A 13,089-nucleotide genomic window follows, 5' to 3' on the forward strand; every position below is an offset into this window, starting at 1 on the left:
CCCTGGGGCTAACTAATGTGGTGCTTCTTTAATAATAAGTGAAAGCTGCAGACTGCCGTGTCCCCGCCAGTAAGTAACATCACCTTGCTGAGAGCCTTAACTTAAGAATACATTTGCTGTTAATTTGTGGTTTTCATACATAAAAAGTCAACAAAATGCAGGAATTAAAGTGAAGACTTGGCTTAGGAAGCTCAGTCTTGAGTTTGAAAAATCTACTTATATCGGAGGTCTTAAGGTTGCCAAATGTATGTGTGCTGTTGGCTAGTCACACAATTTTGCTGCAATATTAAAAACATTAGTGTAGTCAATGTGCAAGCCCACTAACATTTTTTGACAGAACAGATCAGTGTAAGTCAAAACACAATGTGGCACTAGCCACTTTCGGTTGTCAAGCTTCACAAACATGGAAACCAACAAAAACAAAACACATGCATGTAGACCTAGACCTGAATGCGTGCGCGCACACACACACACCCACACACACCCACACACACCCACACACACACACACACACACACACACACACACACACACACACACACACACACACACACACCAAAAAATAAACAAACAAACAAACTACACTGCAGTTGCTCACTTGGAATCTTTTTCAGATTGTGTGTTTGTGTGTGTAAATAAAAAATAAGGAAATAAAAACAGCTGTTTTCTGCTGGCAACACCATCTCTCTTAATAATTTGATATTTTCCAATCTTTAATACATTTCCATCTTTCAGATTACTGGTTTGGAATATTGGTTTCTAAACACGCCGTGTCACTGCTGTGTCACATGTAATGTGCTTTGCCCAAAGCATGTGATCAGACCAGATCAGATCAGTGTGGAGGACACAACACAGGCAGGCACTGGCTGCCAGGTCAGAAAGCACATGTGGGGATCACTGTGGGCTCTTAATGTTTAACACCTGTCATAGGACTCATCTGCTATTAATGACAGCATGAAGAGCAGCTCGCTGTGCTCACAAGTACTGAGTTCTGAAGTTAGATGTATATACATCTGAAAGACATTCTAGGTGAGTAATTGGATTAACAGGATGATGGGCTGTAGAAATTGGGGCAGTAGTTTAGCCATCTCCAACCAGACAGTACAGCACTGTGGGCATATTAGTTGGGCGCATTATGTGGGCAGGACGTATATTGATCTGCTTCAGTAAAGTGTGTGCTGTGTCTTGCGTTGAAGTGACAGTGATTTAGTGTTGAGTGTTGAGGACTTGGCATAGTAGAATGTCTCAGTCCAGACCATTTTCTAGTGCTTATTGTGTATATATTCTATGTGAGTATTTGCAGTAGTTGTATTATACATGTCAGGTTCTTACTGCTGAGTTGTTGTAGTTTATGAAATAGTGATATTTGTTCCTGGGAAGTTTCTTTCCACTGCTTTCAGAGGGTAGCCGAGCATTTTGGGAGAGATGGTGCAAGTGTGTGTACACACAACATTCATTTTCTATTAGTCAAAAAACGGTCGAAAAATAGACTTTTGTCCACTTCCAAGCACATCTTCATTTGATTTAATACCTTTATTTGTATCCTCAATTGCTTAATGACATTACCCTCAATTACACCTGTGACATATTTAGTTTACTACCTACATAAAAAAGCAAACTTCAGTATGTGGCCATCATCCATAGCCATACTGAGCTGTAGAAATCCCTCACTGGGTTAGATTACTTCAGATAATTTTTCAATTTCAATCTGGCAAACTGATATTCAGCTGCGACATGTTATTTCTTTGTGCGTCTGATTGCTGGATAACTAAAAAGGTAATTTCATGGATTACATTTATGCACTTGGCAGACACCCTGATCCAGAGAAAGTTGCAGTTTCAATCATGGTAGAGAACTAGGTGAGTGTACTATTAGGAGTCTTACCCCTGAACACTTATTAGTATAGCATGGTACGCTTGCCTGGATTGGAGACCGAACTCCAGTCCCTGACAGGAGAGGCAGCTTTGTTACCCACTACACTACATCAACCTTGGCCAATGGTTTTGTAGTCATAGCTACATGTTTCATTTAATTAAAATATTAGCATATGTTAACAAAGAGCACAGGGTATCTAATGATGTTCTCCTCAATGCGTCCCCCATCCTGACCAGACTTCCTGCATATGTTTTCATTTGAATATCTTCAAGTCTGATTGGCCAGTGTCTCTCTGCTTGGGTTCTGCTTTGGCCGGCATGGCTTGTTTTTACCCTAATGCCACGGTACAGGCGAGGAGCAGGAGACGCTGTGGCGAAGCTGGCATTGCTGCTGGAGACACGCTGAGCACGGTGATGGCTCAGCATAACTTCAAAACATGCCGGTGGCTCCGCTTCAAAGCCAAGGTCGTGGTGAGCGGGGGAGGGGGAACTGCCGGGGCATGTAATGCATCTTTAATTGAGGTTAGTGCGGGATTCTGTGCTGAGAGACTGACTCTCCTCCTAACCGGGGACGGATAGCTCCTGTGGGAGACAGGCATCACGCCGTTTGTACCGGGGCCTGGAGCTCGGGCCCTGACGTCCTCAGATGACAAAGAGGTTTGATCGTTTAAGAACTCTATAAGGCAGATGGAAATGAGAGCATCAGAGGTCCTGCTGGAGTGGCAACTCTGAGCCATCAGTTCCAGTGCTCAGATACTGTCATACCTCGAGTTCTTCCTCTGGATTAACGAACAGCCTTTCAGGCCATGGACCCATGCTGCCGACAGTGAAGTGTTAATATGATGGCCTAAACCTTCTCCTTCTTTGTATTTGTGTGTGTATGTGAGTACTTGTGTTTAGGATGTGTGCATCTGAGTGTCTGTGTGTGTGTGTTTGTCACTCTCACACACAGTTCTGAGGGCACTGTCCAATATCCAGCATGTGCTACATCGGAAAATCTGTTTGTCACACAAGCCCAAAAACAAGATCAAATATTTATTGAGGAATTTGAAAATACAATTTGGCAAATATGACCTCATCCTCATCAGTAGTGCTCAGAGGCTGTTATGTTTACTGTCCATAAAGGGTCTCATACAATAGGAAGAGTTGCTTTGGAAAGCCTTAAGAAATTCTCCTAACTTCAGAACTCAGTACTTGTGAGCACAGCGAGCTGCTCTTCATGCTGTCATTAATAGCAGATGAGTCCTATGACAGGTGTTAAACATTAAGAGCCCACAGTGATCCCCACATGTGCTTTCTGACCTGGCAGCCAGTGCCTGCCTGTGTTGTGTCCTCCACACTGATCTGATCTGGTCTGATCACATGCTTTGGGCAAAGCACATTACATGTGACACAGCAGTGACACGGCGTGTTTAGAAACCAATATTCCAAACCAGTAATCTGAAAGATGGAAATGTATTAAAGATGGGAAAATATCAAATTATTAAGAGAGATGGTGTTGCCAGCAGAAAACATCTGTTGTTATTTTCTTATTTAAGGGGGGGGGGGGGGGGGGGGGCAAAATAAAAAAAATAATGCAAATTTTACTATTTCCAACAATGCATCATTTAAAGCTGTTTGATAAATAGAAACTTAACTAAATGTTTGCACATAATTTACTCATTCATTTTTCATATTGTGCAAATTCATTTAAACCACTATCTTTAACTTAAATTATACCTGTCGGCTCCTGACAACAACTGTTGTCATCTCTAATCAACTAATGTCTGATATTAACTCATGTAGTATGACTCTATGTCTTATCAGTACTGCTACATCATACTTGTGTTAAAAATATTTCCAGCTGTTTGGGAGAATGTCAGAGGAGCTTACTGCTGTGCTATGAGGCCAAATTGAATGCTGAAAAACTCTCAGTGCCAAACATTTAATGTTCTTGGTTGTGCACTCAGTCTTTTGGACCATATTGTACAGACTGATAGCTTTGTTGTAAAGGCGCGTGTGTGTGTGTTTGTGTGCGTGAACTACTGGTAATTAGAGAGCTAAGTAGATGAAGACACTAAGTTCTAATTTAGAGTTTGTGTGCTTCTCTTCCACACACACGTCAGGCGTCAGCAGGCTAATGCACCATGTGGCGTATATGATTTTATCTTATGATGAGAGAGTTCCTTCAAACAATAAGCACTGTGTCCAAAGCATTATTGTGCTGTTCATGAGAGGTGACTGCAAAATTCAGCTTCGTCCATTTTTGCTGTAGTGGTGATACAGAGTGCTTCGTCTCGTCGTCTCCATTCACATGTTTTTCCACTCTGCTTCCCCTCTCTGTGTGCGTGTGTGTGTGTAGGTTTTGAGAGGGCCTCAGCTCATTGCAGTAGCCTCTGCTGATGGGACAGGGGCAGTGGAAGCGTCTCCTTTGCAGGGCAGTGACATCCAGGTCCAGTATGTGCAGTTGGGACCTGTCACCGACCACACAGGAGCTGTGCAGGTGGGGAGCACACACACACACTCACACTCACACTCACACACACACACACACACACACACACACACACACACACACACACACACACAACCTTACATCCCAAAGATCTCTTTGTAGGTGTCACCACTGAACGTCTCCAATTAATCTCAGTGTTTGTTAGACATATGACATGCTTTACTGTAGCAGATTTGCTACAGTACAGCTCAGATAGACTGTATGTTTATATCTGTATAACTGCAAATCAATCACTACAAAGAAATGTGTACATTTAATAATTATTTGCATCATCAGGTGGCAGATCTGAAAACTGTGTGTGTGTGTTTGTGTGTGTGTGTGCGCGCGCCTTATCTGGAAACACTTGGTTCTGCATATGCTCTGGAGCTGCTCATGCACCCTGTTCTACTAATCAGCACTCCACATCAGTTTGTTTTCTCAAGAAATACAAAATAGCCTGTAGTTCCTCTCTTCCTCCCCTCTCTCTATCTCCCTTTCTCCCTCCTCTCTCCTTCTCTCACTCCCTCTACACATACCCTGCCTTGTTAACTGTGGAACAGCGCAAATCATTTCCTTATGATGCTGTAATCATGTTTCAAAGATGCTAGGGCGACGTTTACACAAACATAAAAGTTGAAGGGTTTAGTGAGAGTTGCAGTGCGAGTTCAAAGATGAAGAAAGATGTGGCTTTACCTCGACGCTTGTTATGTGCAAAGAGTCCACAGCTCTGAAACACACAAGCTAATTTGATATTTTGCATTTACAAACAAGAGGTAGCTCCACTACCTGCACTGTAAATATTAAGAAATGGTGCCTGGGCATTCAACAGATGGAAGGCTGGAAGAAAGAAAAACATAAGTAGTAGAGGAGCTTCAAATCCGCTTGGTGTTGTAGTGGGGCAGAGGACAAAGCAGGCCATGTGGGTAGAAGCAGGGGGCGCACCCTTCCCCTGTGGCATCCTTTAAAGTGGCCAGCCTGCTAAAACCCAAATCAACAGTCAGACCGTAGACATGGCTGTGCTGTGGTCTAACTAGTATTAACTCGTTTGATTGTTTTGGCCTGTTTGCCCTTTGTTTACCATGAGAACTCATCCCCTCCTCCTGCTGGAAACATGGGGCATTCTCATGAAGCAATGGGATTATAAAACTACATGTACAGTTTTTCATCTCTGATGAATCATGGGGGTTATTTTTAACTGGAATTCACTGGTAGAACACCAACTAGGACTATTTCAGCCATTCACTGGTAGAACATCTTCGTTACCTATATCATTGCCTATACTTGTCCTATATACCTGTTTTTACTGGTCTCCCCATTCATCTCTCCTTCTGTCGCTCCTCTCTGTCTTTCGGTTTTCCCTACAAAGCTGTCCAGTTCTTCAGTACACACACACACACACACACACACACACACAGCCTCTTCTGGAGTGCATGGACTATCGACGTGTGGTAGTAATGTTCTTTGCGGCCTGTTGCCCAAATTCTAAGCCTAGGTATTTGTGTCCTATATTCCATTGCTCTCTTTCTCGTTCCTTCAGTCCATGTCTGTCTCTCTGTTTCTCTCTCTCTCTCTCTCTCATTTCATCACATAGACAAACTCTTACGCACTCTCACAGTCACACACACACACACACACACACACACACACACACGTTGGCCTTCTGCTTACCTCTCTGCTTCGTCCAGTGCAGTGAGCCAAGTCTAGAGAGCGTGTGCGACTCCATGACTGGCCCCGCTCCCCCACAGATCCCCAGACCCCAGCCACACGGCCTCCCTCCCTCCAAGCTTGGCCCTCCCGGAACGAATGTCTCCGCATGAGAAACCCATGTTCAGTGTTGGATGGAGACATGGGTATGCTGGAGAGACAGCTCGAACATGCCTTACCCCATACGGGGAACGACGCGCTGCTCAGCCTGTTGGGCTGTGGCTGGAAACGCACTTAATGAGTTATTGTGAGTAGAAAGTGCATGTGATTCTGGATATCTACTCTACAGCTCTGTTTTGAGGTCCAACCAATAACCGACGTTTCTTCAGTTGCTTGTTTTAACTTTGAATCACAGCAGTCTTGAAAGTGTGTGTGTGTGTCTGTGTGTGTCTGTGTGTGTCTGTGTGTGTCTGTGTGTGTGGGCCGGTATTCCAGGTTGTAGAACCTCTGCAGCTTTGAACTTACCCTTGCACTTCAGCTGTGCCCTAACTGGCCCGTTTCCATGGGGTCGTGAGGTCACCACAGCTATGCAGTCTCCACACTGTATAAATTGCAGAATTATGAGAATCACTCTCATCTGTCTCACCAAACATGTGGTAGTGCTTACATGAGCCAAAAATTGCTCATTTCTTTTTATTTATTTACCCTGGCATTTTTTAATGTTTTTTTTTTAATATACTTTTTTAAATAGTTTCCATAACACCCACTGGGTCAGAAAAGAACAAAATGGACAGAAAGAATGTTTCCGGACAGGAAGTGCAGTTCCCTATACAGCGCCGATGAACTGTAACAGACAGAGTGGTGCTGAATGATACTCCCCTGCCCTTCTGCCGGGTCAGCAGCGGGTCATGACAGCTGGCCCGGAACTCGCTGGAGCTCAGTTCAGAGATGTGCGTGTGTGTGCCAGACGGAGAACAAGGCACAGTGTCTTCTCATCACACCAGTCGCAGAGCATCTGAGGACTAATTTTCATGTATTTAAAAAAAACAAACAGAAAGCTAAAGGAAGGTAGGCTCGCTACCAAAATCATTCACAAGACTAATTCCACGTCTAGTGCTTTAAGATGTTTTCATCATCGCCCTCTTGTGGAGCAAGCAGGATTCAGGATTTGGCACAGAAGACTTGGCACACAAATCACACCCATTGTGTGAATAATGTCAAAACATCTATGTTTTAAGACTGTGTGGCTTTGGGGACTGAAGTGTAGGCAGTGCTGGATCAGTGCTGTGTTACAGCCACAGCTGTGTGTGTGTGTGTGTGTGTGTGTGTGTGTGTGTGTGTGTGTGTGTGTGTGTGTGTGTATGTGAGAGAATGAGAGAGAGAGTGAGACATTAAGAGGCCTTGGTGGGAGGCGGTGTCTGGGCCATGTTCTCCAGTGTAGGCTGTCTCTCTGCGCTATGCAGGTGTGTAGTTGAGTCCCCTGGCAAGTGTGAGGAAGGACTGACTCATTGGACACACTGCACTCTCACATGTGACTCATCCTGGTCCCTTTTGGTCTACCTCACACGCTCTATTTTGATTTGGTTGATGGTGATAAAGCAGAGCCTTAATCTGATCTCTCTGCAGTTCTGTTCAATACAGCTGAACTTTACTGTTGTTCTTGTCAGATAATCCAGTATTGAAAAAGTGTCAGAATGGCTGAAGAATGATGATGGCAACGGTGATGAAAGTGAATGAATGGGGAATATGTTGTACTAACAGTAGCAAGTTTTCTTATATAACAAAGTACACAGTACTGTCTTTGTGTTTTGTAGTCTTTTCTTTTTTGATTATGTCTCTACGCCCGGAAATGCGGACCTGTCTGATTTGATCACGATTTCCATCCATCTTTCTGTCTCCCTCTCTCTCTTCTTCCATCTCTCTTGTGTCTCTCTATCTTTCAGGCAGAGGCGCTGGGCCCAGAGCTGCAGGCAGAGATGGAGGTGAAGGAGGCCATTCAGATCCAGCAGGGGGAGAGTGGAGAAGTGCTCCAGATCCAGATGCCCGTCAACACTGTGGGCACCTGAGAGCCACCTGCCCGGGCCCTGGGCTGCAGCAGCCCGAGAGAGCGAGAGAGAGACAGAGAGCGAGAGAGAGACAGAGAGCGAGAGAGAGAGAGAGAGAGAGAGAGAGAGAGAGAGAGAGAGAGAGAGAGAGAGAGAGAGAGAGAGAGAAAGCCAGAAGTCAGACTGTTGGGTCCTCAAACTCAAACAGAATCGGCGACTTTGCTCACCAAAGGCTAAAACCAGGCAAAGCCTTTGTTTAAATAAACACTGCAATTCCTTTTGTGTTAACTGGTCCATTGGCGACCTCATGACAATCCACAACAGTTAGAACCGCCAGTCAGCTTCGCAAAGCCCAGAAGGTTTCCCGCTCGTTGGAGCTGCCTGTGTCCCCGGCTCTGGCCGAGCACTGCACAAGGGAAAGGGGTTTTCCCCCCTGTGCGCCTGCGTTCCATCACTTCTGCACCTCCGCCTCACAGGACGCGCTGACTTCACTACAGCTCACAGGAGCGTGCCTGGCTGTTTGGCTGGGAGATGTTCCTCTATCCCCTTTCAAATTAGGACAAAGACTGTTCTGTGGACTGTTCAGTTTAACAAAAAGTGAAGCTCGCAAATGGGACTCTTGGGTTACAGATCAGTGATGCTAACCCAGCATGAGATTGCTGAACATGCTTTGTTTCATGAACTGTGTCTAATTTAATTCTTTCATGGTATGTCTTTCTTTTGGCATATTTGAGGAAGTTCTCTCTTTTTCTCCATCAAGCACCCCACCCCCACCCCAGAACGGTCAATCCACAACACTGGTATATTCTTTTCTGACACCTTATTGAAACAACCAGAAACAACCGTGAAGCTATTTTTAGGAGACAGTGAATGAATACTGTAGATAAAAAAGATGATGAATCCACATTCGGAAGAAACTTTGACCGTGTCCGTGTATATAGGGTACAAAACGCTTTTTCATTTTACATGTGCACATGTGTGAGAAGGACTGGCTCAGAAGGAATAAATGGCTGTTGTTAAAACATGCTGGCATGGGTCTTGGTTCTTGAGCTCAAGCAGAACAGTAGCAGGCAGATTGGATTCACTGGGAGACGGGGATACCATAGGAGGAAATGCTTGCATCAATCACACTTTACTGTGACTGACGATGGCATTATGGGTTGAATTATGAGTGTGGTGCTGTTTGTGAGGGAGGTTGCGACGCTGTTATTGAGCATATGGGGATATTAAAGGTCTGCTCTGCTGGCTGGGCGTGTTGTGGCTGTTTGAATGTTGCTAAGAAGGGTAGTCTGTTTCCTTTTAATTTTATATTCCTGGGGACTGGGTGCGATGAAGCAAAAAAAAAAAAAAAAATTGTTTGAAAAGGATTGAGCACTTCCGTCTGGTCAGCGCACATTTGCTCAGTCCAGCTCAAGACATCATGACCTGGCCAGTCACTTAAACATCCAGTCTTGCTGTAATGCTTCCTCTGAGTGTGTCTGTGTACTCCAGAGAGAGAAGTGGGTCTCTGGTGCTGCATATCGCAACGGCTGGGAGAGAGAGAGAGAGAGAAAGAGATAAAGAGACTCTTTTGGAGCTTCAGTGTAAGTTCCCACGCACTCTGTGATGTAATGGTGTATTTTGGAATAGCTGCAAGAAACAGTTCATATAAAAGTTGATAAAACCATCTCTGCTGTTTGCCTTTGTTTGCACTTGGTCTCTGTGTGTCTTTTTATCACTCCTCTAGCGTCCTCCCATTGTTTCTCTGATTTTCACAGCGTCATTCTTTCTCAGGTTACTTTCTTACTCATTCTGCCTTTCCATCTCAACCTTTTGGTCTGTCTGTGTCTCCTTCTCTTCCTCCTACACTCCCTTTCTCTCCCCGCCAGTCTGTCGGCCACTCCACATTTACCCCCACGCCCCTCCGTTCTTCGCCTCACTCCCCTATCTCTGATGGGATCCGGGTGTCCTCTCGACCTTGTGGAGGGGATTGGTTATGGAGTGGCTTAGTACCTTTCACTTTTACCACCCAATCTCACATCCAGTCTTGCGGGACCCTGTCGTCAAGACAACAAATTGATTCGTGGGGGGCTGGAAACCTGTTAGAAAAAGGTTTTTAACAAAATAATAGGGATAATGAAAAAGAATGAAAGGTTTGTAGTACGGACAGACAGAAATAGGAAAAGGGAGGAGAATGTTGTATCGTTTCTCCACCTACTCTCACTCCTCACAGCTCAGCTGAAGCTAGGTCAGGGATTTTCAAAGCAGCCCTGGGGAGCCCTGAGAAAGTCCACATTTTGATTTTTTAAACACACCTTAACTAATAATCAGGGCCTGAGGACTGGACTACAAAGTCCCGAGTCAGGATGCAGCACAACCCGTCTCGCACTGGATCGCCGCCCCGCTCCTTTGGGCTCAGCTGGTCTGTCTGTCCCTCACCCGCCACTGCAGTTATGAGCTTTGGATGCTAGGGATCTAGGGATGCATTAAGTACTAGTGAACGTTTTGTTTTATTTAGAAAAACCATGAAAAGTCCAAATAAAAAACATTTAGAAAATATTGCAGTGGCTTGTTTCAAGGATGATAAATCAACACTTATTAATCTGATGAAAACAAAACAAAAAAAAGTAGCCCCAGTCTGGAACATGGAGCGTTTATGATGCAGCGCTGTGGCGTGGCTTACGGTGATGTCCTCTGATGTGGTAGGTGCAGCTGTCAGACTTAAGGGAGTGTACAGTCCAGCCCAGTTCTGAGCGCCACACAGCGAGAACCACAGAGGCAAACGCACACAAAACCAGCAACCTACCGGTACTACATTCAAAACCTGTTTATCCTTCCAGAATAAATGCTAGAAATATTATGTAAAGCACTGAATTCATCACTGAATTTATCACTCCTGTGCCTTGCAGAAGTGATAAATTCAGCACTTTACATAAGGATGACAGACTTTGAATTTATAGTACATCCAGCAAATTACACCATTTGTTTCTTGTAACTAAGTCTCACTCTGCTACACACTCTCCCACACACACACACACACACACAACATTGCCTAATAGATCTTTTATCATTGAATAATTCATAAACATAGGAAACAGGTCTCTAGTGGTTATTGGTAGGAAAGGATGGATGAGGCAGTGTAGGCTAACGAGATAAAGAGCTCAGTAGCAATGAGGACGTATTTTCCACAAAGCTGACTCCTCTGTCCATCTCTGAGCTCTAGTTCATCGCTTTCCTCTCCGTCATTCCGAAAGGTCCGTGTTAAAACTGCATTGTTCGCCTACTTTCTAGAAGTTTAACACCAGACGAAATGCATATCCCTAACAGCCCCGTTCATATCCAAATTTGGATAAGTTTGAATATCCAAGTTCTGAGCCAGACCTTTTCAGAGTTGCGTGTGTCTTTTCACTATGTATTTCGCCCTTTCCTTTTTTAGAACAGCTATTCTGCACACTTGACTGAGAACATATGATAGTGGCCGTGCTCCCGGCGCCGGTAGCGCAAAGGTTAACTCCGCGCCGGGCGGAGGGGAGGCGCGGAGCCCCCACATGCGCGACCGGAGCGGGATGCGCAGCGGCTGCAGCGCACGGCGTCTGTGCAGGAGCTTTTCCGAGCCGTTCGTCCGCCACAGCTGCACGGTTGCCTGAGCCCGTGTTCCTAAGGTGCACACCGAGGGTGAGTTCTCCTCTGCTGCTATACTCAATACTTAGACGGAGTAACCGGCAGGGGAAGCGGACCACGCCAACGAAAGCCGTGTCCTTAGAGTGAACTTGGGAGGCGACAGCATGAGAGTTTAACCACTTTGACAGGTTCAGTCGGATGGTGTTCGTTTAGTATCATTAAGCGACCTAATGAAAGTTGCTTTAATAACGGTTTTCTCGCCCATAAACATACGTTTAGGAAATAGCTTACAGTTGACGGGACATTAGGAGCATTAGCGGCTTCTGATGAATTTAAGCAATCACTCTATTTTTACTATTCCATTTTCGACGGACCACTTCATCTGGGATGTTGTATAACCAAGTTGTCTGCGCGAATACGATGTTCAGTTTGTTTAACTTTAATGCTTTTCTAGGATCAACTTGAACATGCCTATGGTGCATTTCTCGACAGTAATCTCGTATAGAGCGGTAGCAGCGCTTCTCGGCATAACTTGCTTTGATGTTTCCAGCTGGAGGAGATGATGTGGGAAGTGATGAGAGTGAGGAGGAGAGATGCCGAGAGCTCTCCCCGAGTTTGAGACACAATTGAGACGATGTTGCTGGCCGCATTTAAAGGTTACGACCCCTCAACATATCTCACTTATGTCTGTATTTGTGTAACTTATAAACAGTTGTTTCTGTGCCAAGCAGTATTTGACTTGAATTCTCCTTTCTATTACTCATATTTTGCCTCTTGGTTTTTAGTGTTTTTTTCACACCAGAAGAAATATATTGAGACACAAACGTATCTGATCAGCCCATCTAATCAGTGTCTACACAAACGTGTCTAATCAGCGTCTTTAAAGGAGGTTATATTAGAGTTATTGTAGAAACAGACCTTGCCAGAAGCATTAATAAAATAGTCCGATTACAGACTACTGCCAAATACATGTATTTTGCATTTTTGGCTGATCACCACCCAACAACTAGTGCATTTGTCATACTGCTATTTCACTGGTTTGTGTTTAGAGTTTCCCCTTAACAGCCCATTCCAGATTTCGTTTGCAAATCAAAGCTCCACTGACAAACCACTCACTGGTTTGCTTCACTTTCACCTCACTCTTAATGACTTTGCGAAGTTGTCATCAAATAAATAATATCTTAGTTACGAACAACTATAATCTTACACACGGCTGTTTCCCCCCCCCCCCCCCCCCCCCCCCCCCCCCCAGAATGTTCCCGAAAATCGAAATAAATAACTGCAAATCTGTGGTTTTGACCAGATATGCCTAATTTGAGGGCCTTATAAATGCTGCATGTGGGATCATGCCTCTTTGACAAAATTAATACTTTTCCAAAACTTCCAAAACTGGCACTGTGACATCAAGCCAAGGCTCCCAATAACAGCTCTGGCAAAGATGTCACTGGCATTT

At 44.6% G+C, this 13,089-nt stretch overlaps 1 protein-coding gene across 2 annotated transcripts in view; it reads left to right on the top strand.

Moving 5' to 3' along the window:
* banp (BTG3 associated nuclear protein) overlaps positions 1-9,702 on the top strand; it is a 36,056-nt gene extending 26,354 nt beyond the window's left edge. The window contains exons 12-13 of one of the 2 annotated variants that reach the window (XM_027015210.2): positions 4,216-4,356; positions 6,093-7,928. In XM_027015210.2, the coding sequence (XP_026871011.1) occupies positions 4,216-4,356; positions 6,093-6,164 (213 nt within the window). In that variant the 3' untranslated portion in view covers positions 6,165-7,928. The other variant, XM_027015209.2, reaches the window with a different exon arrangement.
* The last annotated feature ends 3,387 nt before the right edge of the window (positions 9,703-13,089 follow it).

Source organism: Electrophorus electricus, chromosome 2 (assembly GCF_013358815.1).
Source record: "Electrophorus electricus isolate fEleEle1 chromosome 2, fEleEle1.pri, whole genome shotgun sequence".
Lineage (NCBI taxonomy): Eukaryota > Metazoa > Chordata > Actinopteri > Gymnotiformes > Gymnotidae > Electrophorus > Electrophorus electricus.